The 18576-nt window shown below is 40.6% G+C and overlaps 3 protein-coding genes across 3 annotated transcripts; all 3 read left to right on the forward strand.

Annotated features, from left to right (window-relative positions):
- The first annotated feature begins 608 nt into the window (after positions 1–608).
- On the forward strand, positions 609–8821 carry fam117aa (family with sequence similarity 117 member Aa). The gene is made up of 8 exons (XM_084570754.1): positions 609–1144; positions 2336–2481; positions 4972–5067; positions 5209–5322; positions 5558–5674; positions 5903–6128; positions 6240–6414; positions 7515–8821. The coding sequence occupies exons 1-8, from the start codon at positions 1021–1023 to the stop codon at positions 7726–7728; spliced, it is 1212 nt and encodes a 403-aa protein (XP_084426880.1). The 5' UTR covers positions 609–1020; the 3' UTR covers positions 7729–8821.
- A 97-nt stretch (positions 8822–8918) lies between these two features.
- Positions 8919–14561, forward strand: slc35b1 (solute carrier family 35 member B1). The gene is made up of 9 exons (XM_084571135.1): positions 8919–9843; positions 10622–10713; positions 10897–11027; positions 11128–11158; positions 11712–11872; positions 11994–12120; positions 13317–13423; positions 13563–13716; positions 13922–14561. Exons 1-9 carry the CDS (start codon positions 9719–9721, stop codon positions 13972–13974), a joined length of 981 nt encoding a protein of 326 aa, XP_084427261.1. The 5' UTR covers positions 8919–9718; the 3' UTR covers positions 13975–14561.
- Positions 14562–15367: 806 nt separating this feature from the next.
- ndufa4a (NDUFA4 mitochondrial complex associated a) lies at positions 15368–17075 on the forward strand. Its single transcript, XM_084571136.1, has 4 exons — positions 15368–15528; positions 16129–16217; positions 16306–16366; positions 16793–17075. Exons 1-4 carry the CDS (start codon positions 15487–15489, stop codon positions 16847–16849), a joined length of 249 nt encoding a protein of 82 aa, XP_084427262.1. The 5' UTR covers positions 15368–15486; the 3' UTR covers positions 16850–17075.
- The last annotated feature ends 1501 nt before the right edge of the window (positions 17076–18576 follow it).

Here is an 18576-nt window from a genome sequence, read left to right on the forward strand (position 1 = left end):
AGTTTATCTTATGTTGCAACCCGGTAAAGATAAACAGAATGTCAGTGAGCTTTTTATGGTTTACTATTGTTCAGGACACATTGAATGAACAGCATCTCTACATTTTTAATAGTGCATTAATATTCTGTTGAGGCTTTTATAAAGTCCAATGGGACTTTATAAAAGAAAAGTTAACAATTTAATTTATAAAAGTCCCATTAGGACTATATAATAGAAAAGATGTTGTCTTTAAGTCATTTGGTTATATTATAATATATTATATTATATTATATTATTCTTTGGTCCTTGACTTGATTCCCTCGTTGTGTCCCTGAACCACACTTTGAGAGACCACACACATAAGACCACACCAGGGCCACACATTCACAATGTGAACAGATCCGGGGTCTGGACGTGCTTTTGATGGGAGGAGGAGGAGGAGGGGATAGCCCATGCCCATGCCCCGCATAGTGGAGAAAGAAAAAAATCTCCACAAAGTGGGTGGGAACTTGAAGTTTTTGTGGGGCTTTCCTGTCAGTAGACAGATGGACGTGAGAACCAATAAGTACTCAGGGATATTCTGCAGCAGCCAACCAGATCACCCTGCCGTGGAATTATAAGCTACACGAGATAGTCGCACAGGTTGAGCAGTTGTGTTGTCACTTTACAGACAAGGGAAACAAATAACGATGCGTGAGAGCACCGCATAGTCTCTGTCCTCTCCAGGCTGCAGGGTGAGAGATAATCCACGATTTATCAGGATGATGCGTTGAACTGCAAAGATCACTCAGCTCGTGAGTTTTTATAGCTTTAAAACTTGAAATTGACACATAAAAAGCCATGGTCATCATCACAAAAGAAAGCTCCAGGAGTTTGTGCATCAAGAGGCCGGATCAGAGTTTTGGATCAGAACCCTGGATGAACTGAATGTGGTGATATAAAGAGAAAGCCGTGCACAGAGCTGCGAAGTACGACGGGGAGAAGAAAAGCAAAGCGGTGTGTTTTCATAAGCGGAGCTCGGCTGTGGGAGCGGAGTGGGGGATGTCGGGCAGAAGTGGAGGAGCGCCTCGGGGGTGCAGCAACCCCAGCCTGCAGCCCCTCAGAGCCACGGTCCCATACCAGCTTCAGAGGGGCTCAGCTCTGCTCTGCAGAGAGGTCAAGACGGGTAAATACACACTTAGGAGGAGGGGGCTTCAATGTGCATTCACTTCCGTGTGGTCCAAGGCTGAAAAGTTGGTTTGGTGTCACTTCATCATCATTATCTGCCTTAGAGGTTACGTTACACAGGGACCATGGGTCTCACATTTGGTCATTTGGAAAATACTACACAAGTTTTCATAACTGTTAACTTTTCTTGTGATATATCATTATGAAAGGCTCTCTGTTAAGCTGTTGTGGGCACTTTTTATTTATTGTCATTTTACACAGACTAAAAGAGTAATCCTGAACATAATCAGCAGATTTATTCATTTATTAGCTGCAGCTCCAAATTAAAACTTATCATTATCAGGTATTTACAAATTAACTGATGAATTGAAATGAAATAACTGATCTGTTAAAATTCTGAAGTTATACTGATAGAAATATTAATGAGTTACATGATAAACACATACTAACTATTTCATTAAAAGAAACATTTAATTGAAAGGCCATCTTAATTGAGAGAATGAATGATTTCAGTTTGACTGGCTAACCATTGTCCTTTGTAGTCACAAAAAATAAATTCCAACACACTATGAGAAAGTTAAGTCAACAATGAAGGCTGCTAAACCTGAAACATAACACTGTTCTCATAATGTTATTTGGACACTCAGCTGCCCCTTTGCACTCTGACCTGTGGGATTTCAGCTGCATGTTCCATGCTAACGCAGCAGCAGTTTTAAAGGCCTCTTTGTTTTACTCTGAGTGCCTGTTCCTTAACTGTATCCATGAAACTCATATCTGCATGTTATTTACGTCCTGTCTGCCCTGCAACCTGGGCTGATGACAGCATGCTGTGGCTTTGGGTTGGCGGTAAATAAACTTGTAGCTTGTGGTAACTGTTGCCAGTGTTGTGTAGCTGTAGATGGCTTTGGTCCAGGTCAAAAACATGGTCCGCACATGCCAGAGATACAAGGAGCTGCCAACATGCTCAATCACACAGCTCTGCACTGTATACTTACAGAGGGAAGGAAGCCTGGGAGCAATGTTACGAACAGCACTTGTGTTAAAATACAGTCTGGCCTCTTAAAGAGAGTTATTTAGGCAGGAGTTCATCACTTCTGCAAGACAGAAACAGTTTTGACACGTACTTAGGGAAGGCTTACACAATCTCACCATGCTCCATGATTAATGTTAATTATTTCTTTTCTCAAAGCAGACAGAACCTCGGCTCGCCCGCCGAAACCCACCATTCGCCGAACACTTTCTCTGGACGCAATTGTCGGACCCTATCTGCAGGGACAGTGGCCCAAAGAGGCGGAGAGCACAGCGGTTACCTGTGTCAATGACAAAGCCACACAGGTGAATATTAAGATATTGTGACACTCTCAAATCAGTTATGCTACTTTGCTACTGTAAGTACTGTAATCAAGAGAAACCGGGTCTTGATAAAGGCCAGTCTGTTCAAAACCAGTGCTACTGATGGTGCAAGAACTCGTATATCATAAAACCTGTTGCTTCATGTTGCAGAAGAGGAAAAGCAGAGAGGTTTAGAACCCAAATGCCCCGCATCTCTTGTATGTTACGGATTTCTATAGAGGACAAGATATCTGATGTTGGCTCTGCAGGTGTCTGGTGGTTCCAGTTCGACGCGGCGGGTGGAAGGCAGCCAACTGGAAATAGTCGTTTTTGTTCTTCTTTAAACTCCGCTGTTCTTCCCTCGCTCCCCCCTCGACTGTATCTGCTCCTAACTAGTGCACAAAGCCCAGAGTAACATCGGCAAGCTCCGCAGCTTCGTCTTCGCTCCTGACACAGTTTAAACCGGAGCGAACCCCCTTTGCCTCCATTGTGAGGAGCAGACCCCCCCTGACCTCATTATACAGACACCCCATCCCCCAGCACTCTCCTCAACCACACTCATACCGCCACCCCACCCAGCAGCTCCTTCTGCCATAGTTCCTCTGCATTCTATCAGATGATTTAACTGGCTGTTGGCTCTCATTTCATTCTTTATTAGGTATATTACTGTACTTTTTTACACTCAGATGGACTGGTATTTGGATTCCTTTTGGTATTTTTAACCAATTACATTTATTAATCGATTAATCACTTAATGCATCAACAGAAAATAACTGCCACCAATGTTTGGTAATCCTTTTTAAAGTATCTTGATTTCAGTCAATGTTCTCGGCTCTGTCCAGCTATCCTCAGGCGCATCAACAATGAACATACTACCATGCTGATGTAACAACTGTGGCCTCTCTCCCGAGTCGTGCAGGTGGCACTAAATGAAAAATCTGGATTAAATAAATTCTGAGGCACATGAATGTCTTTACTTACGTCATGCAGTCATTTGAAAATCTGCAATCTCACAGTGGCACTAGAGGAAAACTCTGAGATCCACCTTGGATGTACCCTCTGAATATTTGTTCAAAAGACCACGTAATCCATTAAATAGTCACTGAGATTTTTTTAGCGTGCACTAAGTGGTGGAGCAACTGACTCACTGACATCGCCATCTGAGGATCAAAGCCGAGTTCTCTGCTTCCCATCTATCAAATTTGCTGTTTTATATGAATGTAAATTTTTTTTATTCTGTTTTGCTTTTTCAACTGTTGCTTGAACGAAATCAGGATTCTGCAGATTAGTCCTTGAGTTCTGGTAAAGTATTTACTATGTTTTGATGTTTTATAGACTGAGATTGTAATAAATTAGATCAATTTAGAACTGGAAGACAGCCCCGTTCCTTATTCTGTTGGCAAACTGGAAACATTAGCCATGCAGACCGAATGCTCTGCTACCTTTGAGTCTTTTTATAGGTTTGTGTCCCATGATCCCCTGTTCATGTTTTAGGCAGGGTGGGGTTACTGGTGTTGGATAATGGGGGGTTGGTAACTGAAACTCTACACTGATGTCACTGTGTGACCGACTCATGCTGCATACTGACTTATTTAGCCAGGCAATAGGCTGTATGAGTTGACTGGACAGAAGATGATCCTGTGTTTCCCTACAGGAAGTTGAAAGATTTCTCTGAGTTGTGAGGCCGAAGAAAAAAAAAACTGGTTGTATTTCTTGGGACCGAAAGCCATGATGTAATCATGCTGCAGGGAGTGAGAGTTGTATGACTTGTGTGTATCGTTAGCTGAGACTTACTTATGAATGGAATGGACAGCAGTGCATGGATCAAGTTGTTTGCCAGTGTTTGAAGCAGTAGGCTGGGAGCGTGGAGGCACTGGGACTCTGTATCGGATTAACGTGGGTTTCACCTGTTAATGATGAATGTCCAGTCATCTGCTCGCAACCAACAGTCAGCAGCAACCAGCCAGGCTCCCGCTGGTCGGAGATCAAGAGTCAATGTGAAGAAATCGGTATGGAAATAGGAGTGAAAGTAAGATGTTATGAAGTTGTTACTAACAAATGAAGAGGTTTCCTTGCTGAGTGTTTGTCTTGGTTGTTTTTCCTCTACAGTACGTGACTTTGTGAATAACAGGTTTTCTGTATGTGTAAGTGTACTGAGGTGTTGAATGCTGATAGTGGCACTGTATTTATAGTCTTTACAATGATGTGGTTTGGATGTTTTCTTATGTGTGTGGAAGTGAGGCTGTTTTGCAGCTCAGAGTGGTTTTTTTGTCGCCTTCCTCTGTACAGCTGTTGTGAGGCAGGTGTGCAAGACAGCTGTTGCTCTCCACTTCTGTGTTGTGCTCTCAAGTTGTAGAGCTGATTGCTGGGTTTAGCAGAAAATGTAAAGTGCCTCCTAAAGGTCGCAGACAGCCAAAACTTTCAGCCAGAGCTCCCCAGCAGTTTAGACAAAGCATCTTTGCTGACCACTGTAAAATATATATTTTTTTAAAGACTCCAAGTTCCTGGGCAGAGGAGACACGGGGAAGGAGAAGTGGCGGTGGACACAAACGTTCAGCATCTTGGGGCAGTGCAGAGCACCTAAGGGAGGCAAGTACTCCGATCACTAATCAGTTCTTTCTCACTCATACCCACACCCTTTATCGTATAGAAAAGAAAACGGCACTGAGGGCAAAGTTAATAACCTTCCTCTTTCAGAATGAATAATTTTTCTCTCCACTCTGCCCTCAGGTGGCCAAGCTGAGGCACCAGTTGCAGAAGCGCTCCCGCCATGCCCCTCCCTCGGGAGGATGTGATCTCCCCCCCCAACACCTGCCAGCAGGTCATGCAGCAGGCATCACTCAGGTAGCCCAATGCTCTTTTCTCCCATTAGGACATGTGAGTTAAAGGCATAGAGCAAATTCAGTATAGTAACAGCGATATAAAAAAAAAAAATAGTTCTTTTCTTAGGACCAGCTGTCATCAAGGCCTCTCTGTTACGACCATGAGGTCTCAGAAAGAACCAGACGCCAAACCACAGTTTTGCACAACACAGTCTGACACCAAAACCCTCTGAATGTGTCCGTATGTGTTTCCTCAGACAATGCCCCTGATGCCACTGAACAGGTTAGCCCCGCGGCTGCGACGTAGTGTTGAAGGCCTCAACCTGGAGCTGGAGGAAGTGTTTGTGTCTGAGAAACCGGATGATCAGCTTGAGGTTAGGTCCCTTAACAAGATTAATAAACTATTAACAACAACCAGTATGGCATATTTTAACTGTAACTTCCTTTTCCCCCAAAAATATGTCTAATATAAATTCCATGCATTTAAGTTTGTCATTCATGAATTTTATTATAATCACATGCAAGTGCTATTCATCATCTCCACATTCATTCTAGCCTTTGTGTTGTTAAAACTTTCCCCTGTGTACTCTTGAATATTCCAGATTCTGGATATCCCAGATGGGCACAGGGCTCCTGTCCCTGTCCAGAGATGCAGCAGTGGCTCCCAGAGTGAGCCGTCACCGGGGCCCCTGGATCCCTCCCTCCTCTCTCCTTCTCAGTCCCCTTGTCCTCTTGATCCATTGCTTCTGTCGCCTTCAAGTTCCCCATGTCCATTAAATCCATCACTCTTGTCTCCCTCCCAGTCTCCCTGTCCCATGGGTGAGCCAGGTCAGACAGCTTTACATTTTTGCATTTTCTTAAAATACATAAGCTAAGTCAGAGATTTGTTTGTTCTGGTATTATTTGTAAAATGTAGGTTGTTTTTGTCTCTCTTTGCAGAGCCGGTGGACTGTGAGGCCTTGTCCGCCTCGCCATTAACATCGCTTCCTTCATTTGCACTGGATCCCCCACTGCTGCAGCCCTGCTCGTCTTCCCCTCGTCCCAACAAAACCTACTCCTTTCAGCGCGAGCCACCTGAAGGATGTGAGCGGGTTCGAGTATGCGAGGAAGCAACGTAAGTAGCAATGTTTAGACCAGAACATCATGAATAGTACCCACAAATACCAAGAGAGAAAAACAGGATGTCGGATAGATAGATAGATTGATACGGTCAGAATTAAGTATGAACGTTGTAAGTATGAGAAAATGGAGAACGTATTTAAGCCCTAACTACTCTTATTATCTAAAATCAAAAAGTGGTATACATCGCACACTGGAGAGTATTTTTGCTGACTTTATTCGGCGTGAACAACGCGTTTCACAATTTGCTTCATCAGGTTCACGTTCACAATCAATCTGACATCCGCAGGTGAAATAGATGGTAGCAACATCACATGACCACACCAGACCCAGTGAGAATACTCCCCACACTAACACACCAGAGAATACAATAAATATCATCAAATCCATGTCTTGCATGTTATAACTTGCATGTACATATACCCAATCTATATCATTTAAGCACATTTGTATCCAAGTTATACTGTATGTTAAAAAGTACAATAGATTTTTAATTTAGGTCATTACTCATATCAACCAACAACAATTCATTTATATAGAAAATATACTCTTTACAAAAATATACAAAAGTATAATCTATATACAAAGATAAACTTTACATACACATCTTATCCCAAGAATACACTTAGATCCAGTACCTCATTCAGACCGTATGGTTCTACTGTGTTGAGTTTATGTATCCAGAAGGCCTCTCTCTGTAAAAGTTGTTTGATTAAATTACCTCCTCGTGGTTGGGGTTTGATTCTTTCAATACCTATGAACTTGAGGGAAGTTGCTGGTCCATGACTCTTATCTCGGTAATGCCTTGCAATTGCGTAATCAAAGTTACCATTTCTAATTGCTGCTTTGTGTTCCGCAATTCTTAATTTTAAATTGCGTTTAGTTTGGCCTATGTACATTAGTCCACAAGGACATTTTAACATATATATGACATGAGTTGAGAGGCAATTAATAAAATCTTTAATTTCATAGTTTCTATACCACTTTTTGATTTTGTATAGTCATATTGCACACCATCAGCACCTGGAGGAAGAAGGGCTGTACACAGGGACTTTGTACCTTGATGGATTACTCTTATTATCTCTTCACCTGCAGGTCTGCTTGTCAAGATGACACTCTCCTTCAACCATCTTGTCCTGACCCCAATAAAGTCAACTTTACCCCCCACGGAGGCTCCGCTTTCTGCCCTGTCAGTCTTCTGAAGCCCCTGCTGCCCTCCATGGACCTCCTCTTCCGTGGCTTGTCGGTGTCTCCTGTCACTGGCTGCTCAGGTCAGGCCTCTCCTACCAGGCACCTGGGCATGCAGTAGATGGATATCTGATCTGAGCAGAGTCTCTCAGGACTAAACCATATTGCACTGCCAGAGCGTGGAGAAACTGTGTTTGATATTCAGCGTGACAATGGACAGTGTCTCATCACTGCTGTAATGTGCCACAATCACTGTGACCGAACCAACAGACTTGGTGACGTTTCTTGTTGTCATTCTTTAGGATAACTGTGGCCTGTAACGCGGCTGCTGTATTGTTTCCACCTGCAGGATGATTTCATTCGACTGATATGTACCTGTTCAGAACTGCAGGACTTAGGTTGTTGTGAAATGTTGGAAAATGCTTGAAAGGTTTAACGATTGCCTGCGTTTTTTGACATCTTTCTTTTTGATAAAATTGAATATTGTTTGTGTGAGCTATTCAGACAAAGACTGCAGTCTGCGAGGGATGTTTTCATTTTGTCAAAATAAGTGAATTTGCTGTCACACAAAAACATAAGAAAAACACAAGCGCTTAGAACTCCAGTATTAGTTTTTTATAACTTTTCATTTGGTTTTAGAAAAGCATTCAGTTTAATTTGAAAGGGTAATTGATGAAAAACAAATTACCTGTTGTGTTTGTTCCTGAACTTTGAGTGAAGAGAAATATGTTTGATTTATACTTTATGATGACCTACTTCTCTATGTGTTTCTAGAAAGATGTGTTTTTCTATCTACAAAGCTGGTGAAACTGTGTTCACTGAAAAAAAATCAACTTGTCTTTCCATTTATATTTTGTCTATAAGCTGGAATGGACGTTTTATTAGCTTTACCTGCATACAGCTGGCATTTTTCTAACCAACCCCATTTCCAGTGTTTTAAGAACTGGGCAATCAGCTTGACCACAAAGTGAAAAGGCAAATTCCCCTCTATTTTAGTTATTATTCAAATGCATAAAACACTGTCTCTATCCACGTGATTCTATGCAACAGTGATTAAAAAAAAAAAAAATGACACTCAGAAAATGCAGATGCTAATAAAGAATCTGCCAGTTCTGCTTTCTCAGACTCGATTATGAATCTCTTTCTTGTTTATTTAGGGTGACAGCATCTAAAAAATGTTTTGTGTGTCGCTGAGAAAAATAAAATAAACATTTCTTAAGGCCATCCAGAAGTCGTCTACCATATTATCATTCTTGTGGTTTACGTTGTTGTTGTGCCAACCTGTGACACGTGGATTTGTGGTTTTTAAATCTAAGCACCGCCTTTTTTCGCCGAAATCTGCTTTGTGATTGGTCCTAAGTGGCTCAGCATTGCCTTACATGGACCAATAAATTTAATCCACATCCTAAGACGACAAAAAGGTATGCGACATTTTGAGTGAAGGACCCGAGTTTTCTAAATAGCAGTCCTTACATTTGCCAGAAGACAAAATATTGCCATTAAAAGTTATTTATAACAATTCCCACACGTAGCAGCGTTTTATTTTCACTGGATTGACGAGTTTACACAAAATAGCTCTTCACGATTTTATAATCCAGATTTACTTTGTTAAACTAAAAGGAATGGTTCAGGCTTCCCTGTTTATATCTTTGGGGTCTTTTTGCAAAACCAGTTTTCCTGACGTTTCCAAATTCTTCCTCTAAATATAGGTTTTAATTTCTCAATGAAAACACGACCTGCACTCACCTGGCAGCACGTCTTTACCGTTACCCAGGAGGGACTGGGGTGATTTGATTTTGCAGCCGTCCCTGGGGAGATGATGTCACTGAAGTTATTCAAAGTATATAAGAATGACATGAAAGCTGTGTAGCTGCCGGTCATTCAAAACACTGCTAGCAAGCTCAGGGAAACAACAGATACTGTGCACATACGAGTGTTTGGCGATACATCAGTAGAACCCTCCGCCCGCTGCAGAATCTACAGCTAACGTGAAAAACGTGAGCACCATTTCTGGGCTCGTGACATCGGCTATAGTGGAGCGAGACGTCGGTGTGAGAGGCGCGGGGAGCGGAGCGGTGTCAGTTAACATACCCGGGTTGGTGGACAACAGTATGGCTACGGGAAAGGGAGCTGGGAAGCCCGCCTCGCTGTGGGACAATATGAGGATACGCTTCATCGTTTGCTTCCTCGGAGTCTTCGTGTGTTACTTTTATTACGGAATATTACAAGAGACAATGTGAGTAACTTTGCCAGCTGGTTGCATGCTTGTCAACCCCCATTTCAGACGCACTTCTATTCCTCACCGAAAGTCATTCAAAAATATGCAAATTTAAAGCAGGCAATTTCTCACGAAGTTGCAGATAAATTGTGACGTTGACTGAATTAAGTCGTCAAATTATAGAACGGAATTTGACATTACACTGCTCACATGAGGATATTCTTATTATTCTACTGTTTCGTGAAGTTTCTGTGTCTCTTTGGTGGTTTTAGGCTGATATGTACCTACAGTACATAATCGGTCATAACATTTAACTACCATGTCAAAGAGTCCTAAAAGCGATTTGTAGTTCTCTAGAAAGAGTAAGTAAAGTAAGGGGAGCTCTGGCTCAGCTGGTATGTTGCCAGTTGCCACTGGAGGGAACAGGGATCATATCTGGTTTCAGAATGATGACTCAAAACTGGTGTCTGTGGTGAAGCAGTTTTTTTTCCCCACAAGCCTCAAAGTCTTGCTTTTAGTAGTTACACACAATATGGACACCACAGTTATTTGTATTTAAATTACTCACAATAGCGAGCAAGCAAGATATCTGTGGTCCTCTAAATGTCACCCTCACCACCCCACCCTGTCTGCAGTAATTTATTGCGTAATGGGCTCTCCTATCTGAAGCAGTCATTAGAGCTCATGTTCCTGCAGAGAAAGCTGGATTGGTTTTCGATTTGTCGCCTGTGATCTGTTGTGATCAACAAAATGCTCTTTCTTTAATTATTATTATTATTTATTTATTTTTTTTCAGCACTCGAGGCGATTATGGTCAGGAGAAGTTCAAGTTTGCCCGGACATTGGTCTTAATCCAGTGCATCATCAGTTCTTTGTTCGCTAAGATCTGTGAGTACAAGAGATACTTATAAGGGTGAATCTGCCTGGCAACACCTCATTACAGTCAAGATTTCATTTTGTTTTCATTTTAACAAGTTTGAAATAACTCGCGTAATTGAAATTATATTGTAGCTTGATGATGCCTTTAAAATAAATAAATAAATAAATAAAATGTTCCTCTTTTATAATCAGTGATCCAGTTTTTTGAGGGCTCCAAACCAGATCACACCAAGAGCTGGCTCTATGGCCTGTGTTCCCTCTCTTATCTCGGAGCCATGGTGTCCAGTAACTCTGCCCTTCAATATGTTAACTACCCCACACAGGTGACTATACCCCTTTTAGCATAATAATAAATGGTATGTTAAAATGTCTATTTTAAAATTCATATATAGTGGTTATTAATCTGTGCTTTTGCTGTTGCAGGTGTTGGGAAAATCCTGCAAGCCCATACCAGGTACATTTGATAATATTACGTTATTTCTTCTTTCTGTTCATGATGTGATTTTACAAATATGATTACAATTAAAGGTGCTCATTTTGGAAGAGAAGTAGGTAGTACTTAGTGACAATTTATTCTCATATGTAGTTTATTAATGTATGCCTTAAGATTAACAACAGAATGTGGAATGTATAAACTTTTGTCACTGCCTTTTTTTCTTTTAATACAAGTGTCAGGCTTCCCCGCTGTCCTAAGTTAGTATTAACTATATCACAATCTATATGGTATCGTAGCAGAGTGTTCTGATGTAGACATTTACCAAGTCAAACACTGAGTATGCGGTTCAAGAGTGTGGAGTTAAGAACATATCTGGCAGGTTACACTACATTCTGTTTGTTCATGAAGATTATGTCTCACCTCTCACAGTTTGGTTATCTCTTGTTACACATTCAAAACACGCACACCATGTTTCCATATGTTTCACTCTCAGGGAGAAGGCCTTACACTATGTCCCTGGTGGTATTTATAGATGAAAAACCTACATTATATTGTTATTTTGTTGTTGCAGTGATGATACTTGGTGTGACAATACTGAGGAAAAGGTACCCAATGGCTAAGTACCTGTGCGTGTTGCTAATTGTGAGCGGAGTTGCTCTGTTCCTCTATAAACCCAACAAGAGTTCAGCTGTTGCAGATGACCATGGTTTTGGCTTTGGAGAGATTCTGCTGGTGAGTTAACATATATTCCATTATTGTCATATGCTGCCTTTCTATCTGCATCCCATCCTGGAGCCATGGTTACTGTGACATTTCATCTTGTGTCTTGGTTGTATGTTTTGCTGTATCGTAGTTGGTCTCTCTGACACTGGACGGTTTGACTGGTGTGGCCCAGGACCACATGAGGGCTCGCTTCCAGACCGGCGCCAACCACATGATGCTGAATATTAACATGTGGTCCACACTAGTACTGGGATTAGGTGAGTCACTCAAGCTCTTAGCCAAATTCACATCTAATAGACTGTCTGCCAGAACCAAAACTACATCAGGTCATTTGACTGACTGGCACACCTGCAGCCAGGAAGGAGACACTAATGAGCAAAATCACCTTGGTGAGCTTCAGTACTGCCAAAATGTTACAGATTGAAATAGACACACTGACAGATCTAATGTAGCGTTGAGGCTATCTCAGTGAATTAGAACATTGCAAAGCTTGAATTATGCGTTCTGTCTATACTTTGTAATGTTTAACTTAACTTTATTAACTTAAATGTATTGTTTTATATAAGACGTATCGTCCTGTTTTTTTCTCAGCTGCTTCTTCACTCAACAACCAATCAAACCCAAGCTTTAAGTCATTATTCTTAAATGTTTATGATAAGTTGTTTAGTTCTGAAACATCACAATGAAATCTTATATGGACTCAAGCTGTGATGCAGTAGCTGAAGGCCGTTCTAATAAGTACAAAACCAATAAGCGCTGCATTAGAAACATGAGTACCGTTTTCTCAGGAGCCAAAAACTCATTAATTCAGTCAAGGCAAATTGTTGTGTGTTATCTTTATAGATAAGGTATCCAGCACCTCAAAGCCCTCAGTTCTGTGTTGAGATAGCTATAATATACTGAAGAGTAAGGCACATGAAACAAATGCTATAATGAGGGGCTTTCTAAGGGTAGGCGCTAATGGGCTGTAAGATAAAAATCAAAAGGTCAGTGCCAATATGAGGATTGAGAATCTGTTCTTGGAACTAACACGCAGTGTCTGCTGTCTCTGATTGTGTTTCCATCCTCTCTGAACTTCTGCTTCCTTCTTTTGTAGGCCACATTAAAAATCTATTTTGTCCTAAGAGTTAAGGACAGTTTGCAATAAAATACCTTAAGAGGGCTTCCATGTTTGATTTTAAATGAGCACATTTGAACATGACACTCCAGGTTTCATCATACACAACATGAGTTTAGCTTTGAAATTTGTTTTTCCCCAAGATGCAAAAGTATTCGTATAACTCACTCTTACCGATCAGTCACACCACACACATTCATCTAACTGTTGTTGCTTTATTAAACCACTTGGTGGTGCCATACACTTACACTATAATCCCAGACCTGATGTTCTAAGCATGTTAGAACAACAGTCTTTTTGAAATGGCACTTATGTTATCATCTTCTCTGTCCCCAGCTGTGTTGTGGACAGGGGAAGTGTGGGAGTTCCTGAGTTTTACAGAGCGTCACCCCAGCATCTTCTACAATATTCTTCTTTTTGGACTGACCAGTGCTTTAGGCCAGGTGGGTGGAACGATTGAAAGACAATTTTGCCAGTGTGTTAGAGAATGGTCTATGTTCTTTTGTTGTATGAGAAGAAATCTAGTATTTTGATTTTAGTGATTGTTTCTAAATGTAGTTTTTATTTGTAATCCTTTGTCAGACCTTCATCTTTATGACGGTGGTCTACTTTGGTCCTCTGACTTGCTCCATCGTCACCACCACAAGGAAGTTCTTCACCATCCTTGGCTCTGTTATTTTGTTTGGCAACGTCATGAGTTCAATGCAGTGGGTTGGCACCATTCTGGTGTTCCTCGGTGAGAGTTCATTCTAGTTTATCACTTTCCAGGATTTATGGCTAATGTCTGCATGTCTCACTTTCTCTTCTACCTGCCTTTGTTCTGTGGTCCCACATTTTCATTAGTGCAGACTACAATCTAGAGTGTAAAATAATTAAAGTGTTTAGCTACAGCGACTATCTTTTGCTCATCTTCTTTATGCTTCACCTGTTTCTCATTTTAGGTCTTGGACTGGATGCTAAATTTGGAAAAACTTCTAAGAAGACAACACATTAAAACATCTGGAGCACATGAGAAAAAAAAGAGACTGAACTCCAGATCATATGGAAACACTATATAGCCAGTATCTTATTTTCATAAGACATCCTGTACAGGCATACTCTATGTGCCTAAGATCTGTTCAAGTATGGTCAGATATTTAACTGTATTTAAAAGAGAGTCGTCAAAGTTTTCAACTCCAGATTTGTCGTGTACTGTTGATATACTGAGGAGCCATGTTTTATTCTGGATCAAGTCCGGAATGAACTGTGATGAGTCATTGACATAGCTACTATGCTTTTGTGGAGGAATATGTAGACAGATCATTTCTTAAACCAGCTCACCTCCCTTGGATGAACATTGAACCAAACAAAGCCTAAGAACTTCATTTCCAGCATTTCCCTTTTGAACTTAAGATGAATGGTTTACAAATGCAATGATCACACGTAGGTAATTTCTTACAAAACAATTAGTCATGTCATTTATGAAATTTCAGCGGTTGTATGTAGCCTGTTGTGTCATGTCCAATCTTATTGTTGCGTTGTTTCTACTTTTATTTTCTACAAGCTGAAAATAACTTGCCATAAAAGGGACGTTATATTTGATGTCGGTTTGTGTTTGTTTTTGCTCCTAATCCACTGGTTCGCATCAATGGTGTCTGACTGGTAGTAGCATTATCTAAATGGAAATATGTTCCATATTAATGCTATATATTTGCTTACGGGTGACTAATGACTTACGAGTTGACAGGACAGATCCCTGAGCACTGAAAATACATGACTTTTTATTTCCAATAGATAGAATTTCCCACGTCTGAAAAAAGGCAACAGCGCCCCCCGCTGTCTTAAAATAAACATACATTTCACCTGGTTGATCAGAGAGATAAAACCAAAGGCAGGCTGTCTGTTGTTTCCATCACATCACTGATTACTAATTCATATTTGACTGATTCAATTATTTAAAGAGAATCAACGAAATATAGGATGAGGAAGCATAAATACCCCAATAAGACTTGAAGATTAGATATATCTACAATAATGTTACAATATTTGGAAACAGGATTCTAAATGCAGACGAATGCTAAATGCACACTACATTAAATATTTACATTTAGACTGTAACGGAGCTTGTTAATAATTGCTCCATATTCTTTGTTACAGTTATCCTTATTTGGCCTGTATTGAGCGTTCAGCTGTTGTAGCGAATTTACTTGAATTTTGCCAGATTAAAATGTTGAGTAGAAATTCACCTTGAAGTGACACGGCACCGTAGAAATACAGCCATTCAAAAATGAGTTTGTATTTATTATTTGCAGTAAACTAAACGTCCAAGATCACACATAATATTTATTAATCATGTATTTTTCGAAACTATCGTTCAGGCAGTCTGTGTAGCATCCTATTTGTGTGTCTCTCCAGCCTTTCTTCCGCCTGCTCTAGCAGATTAAACTGCGCTTCGTTTTGACAGGAGTTGTCGTAATCCGTTTATTTCTGTACAAATTGGGATAAGTCGGACATTAAAAAGGTCAAAATGCTCGCCGTGGTCCGCAAACAACTTAAGACACACCCAGCTGTAAGTATATGTCTGTTATATTGGGTAAAGGTTATTTTCTGATGACTTTTACTGAAGTTGGATCATCTGTGAATTTTTGTGGCTAACCTAGCTTAGCTAAACTAGTTAGCTTTAGCAAGCTAGTCCGTTGACCGCACTGACTTTGAGAGACTGGTAGACAGGTAGCCACAGAAACCTCACGGGTTTTACTATATTCTGTAGATTAAACAATTCCAAAGACTAATTTGTCAACACTACTGTAATTGACTGGAGTCAAATAATGTGGGTAGTGGATATGCTGGGATATAAATAGTTAGCTAGGAAGTTAGCTGGCTAAGCAATGTTAACGAGTAGCGTTTGTTTTTGTGAAACTTAGCATTCTGAGGAGTTAATGGAAACGAATTTAAATATAGCCAGTAGATGTTGTAAACAGGCTCATAGCAACATATAGGTGAAGTTTGAGATGAGTTAAAGTTCAATTTCACAAGCTACAGCCTGTTTTAAAGCAGTTGTAACCTGCTTACTTATACATTGCTTTCTGTATACACACAGTGTCAGTAGGTCCAGTGTATGTAGAGAAACGGCTCTCCTCATTAACGAAGTTTTCTTCATCACTTACAGCTGATCCCCCTCTTCTTCTTCATTGGTGGAGGAGCAGCCATGTCCATGATGTATCTGGCTCGTCTGGGCTTGAGAAACCCTGACGTCTGGTAAGGATTCCTTTGAGTATGAGTATACTGCGTCTTGAATTCTTTTTACTTTGCCATGTGCCATTAGTAACTCTTTTTGCCTTTACAGCTGGGATCGCAAGAATAACCCCGAGCCCTGGAACAAACTTGGCCCAAATTATCAGTACAAGGTGTGCTTCAATCACTTATTGGGAAATCCCTCTAAATATGCTCTGTGACTCTTGATTTTCTGTGCTGAAGTTGTGACTGCTTATTCACCGATTGTATTATGAATCTCTGCCAGAAGTGCTACTGATCCACGGGTAATTCCATCAGTTGGCTTAATCAAAGGACATAATCTGGTTAATGCTGACCGGCAGTCGCAAATCTGATAAACTCATTAGCTGCAACGGCTTGATCAATAGCAATAGGTGTAAGACAAAAGATGCTTTATTAATCTATTCTGATTTAAGTTTACTCTGTTAAAATTTTAGAACTCTGGCAGGGATCTCTAAAGCAAACTGTAAACGATCCAAACTCACTCCAAGTGGTTTATTTTAATGGTTAAAAACGTTTGTCTTGTTTGTTCCTTTACTAAAATCAGTTTATATTCTCAGTTTTTCGCAGTCAACATGGACTACAGCAAGCTGAAGAAGGACCGCCCTGATTTCTAAAGCTCTGCTGGAACAAAAGCACAAAGAGTAGCTGAACCGCACAAACAGCTCCAGTGTCAACTTTATTTCGGAATTTTGAGACATGCAGAGGCTAAACCCGCACAATTGCATATTTCATTTTCGCTGCATCCCATTGGCTTTTTGAAATTGATTCATTTCATTTTCAATAAAGTAAAGGAGTCTCTTCTCCTCCATACAAGGAAAAGAAGCGGTTTTGTTTGTCATTTTTTATTTTTGGGCACTTTGTTTTTATGTTTGATTTGTTTTGTCACTGTCAAGAACATGCTACACATGCATCACTTTTCAGACCACCCGCCACACTCTGTTTACAGTTTTCATCATACTCTGTTGTTACTATATCTGTTTATGCTTTCACCTCAATTTACATTTGTCCTGCCTTAACCCAGCTGTTGGTGAAATACATGCCACACTATTCCTGGCTGCTGTCCAGTGCCTTATTGGTATGATGGGGGCAGACTTCACCTGGGCCATGGGACAGTGGACTCCCTCTGGTGGCAGCATTGGCAATTTAGAAGATATGGTGATAAAGCTAAAAGTATTAAGTTTAAGAGACCTACCAGCTGTCCAGTTCTGCTTTAATCTCTGAAGCATTTCTTCACTTGAAACCGAGGAACCGAACTGCATGCTTCTCCTGCAAAGGTTGACTTGCCTCTGTTTAAAGCAATAACATGTTTATATGTTATGCACTAAGCAAATAGGTCTTGTGCTGGAATGTTAGGTGTTTCTCCTTATAGAATGCCATCGCTCTCAGCCAGATGAGTTCGTAAATGTCAACAGGTCACGCTGTTCCATGTGCCGCTTGGAGAAATGCGACAAGGATGAGCAGCCAACGCGGTGTAGAAAATGTCAAGGAGACCTTCATATTTGAATAGAAGCCCACGTCTGAATCTTCACCCACCCTCTCCATGGCTGGAGTGTTCCACACACACACACACACACACACCTACCTCTTGTTCTTCACCTTCAGAAATGAAAATTAACTTCTAGCACAGCATGTAACACAGTTTCATTCTGGAATATTAGAATTATTTTGGTATGTTGATGGAGTGCTCAGTCTTAGTCCCCTGATTATTACAGTCAGTTCAAATAAATTATTAGAAACAAAACAAAATTGCCCTTTTTAGAGGTTTATGTAACATCAGATTTTCACATTGAAGCAAGTGGTACGCTGTGTTTATGTACACCTACCACTGGTGGCTGGTGGTTTTATTAAGAACACACTGAGATCAAGAAAACCTTCTCCCTTATTTCATGCTCTCACCGATGTTTTGGCTTTGTGTCTACAATCTGACCATCGTGTAATATCAAAAGTAGCTGGATTTTTATTAAAAAAAAAAAATATCCACTTTTCTGTCTTTAAAAGAGTTTTTGTAAGAGTGATTTTGTAACTTCAGCTTTGCTACTTCCGGAGAAATAAATACGTTGAATTAAATGGAAGACTTTTTTGTTTTTTTTAATGGCAGCACAGTAATGCTGTACCTCTGCAAGCATGTACATGGGCACTAAATATTTTCAGATAATTGTGAATGCCAGCATATTAACATTAATACGACCACGACCACTGCGCAAAGCCTTCTCCAGCACATCCCAAAGATTCTCAATGGGGTTAAGGTCTGGACTCTGTGGTGGCTAATCCACTCTTTCACAATTTGAGCCCCATGAATCCTGGCATTGTCATCTTGGAATATGCCCGTGCCATCAGGGAA

This window comes from Chelon labrosus (genome assembly GCF_963514085.1).
Source record: "Chelon labrosus genome assembly, chromosome: 21".
In the NCBI taxonomy this organism is placed as follows: Eukaryota; Metazoa; Chordata; class Actinopteri; order Mugiliformes; family Mugilidae; genus Chelon; species Chelon labrosus.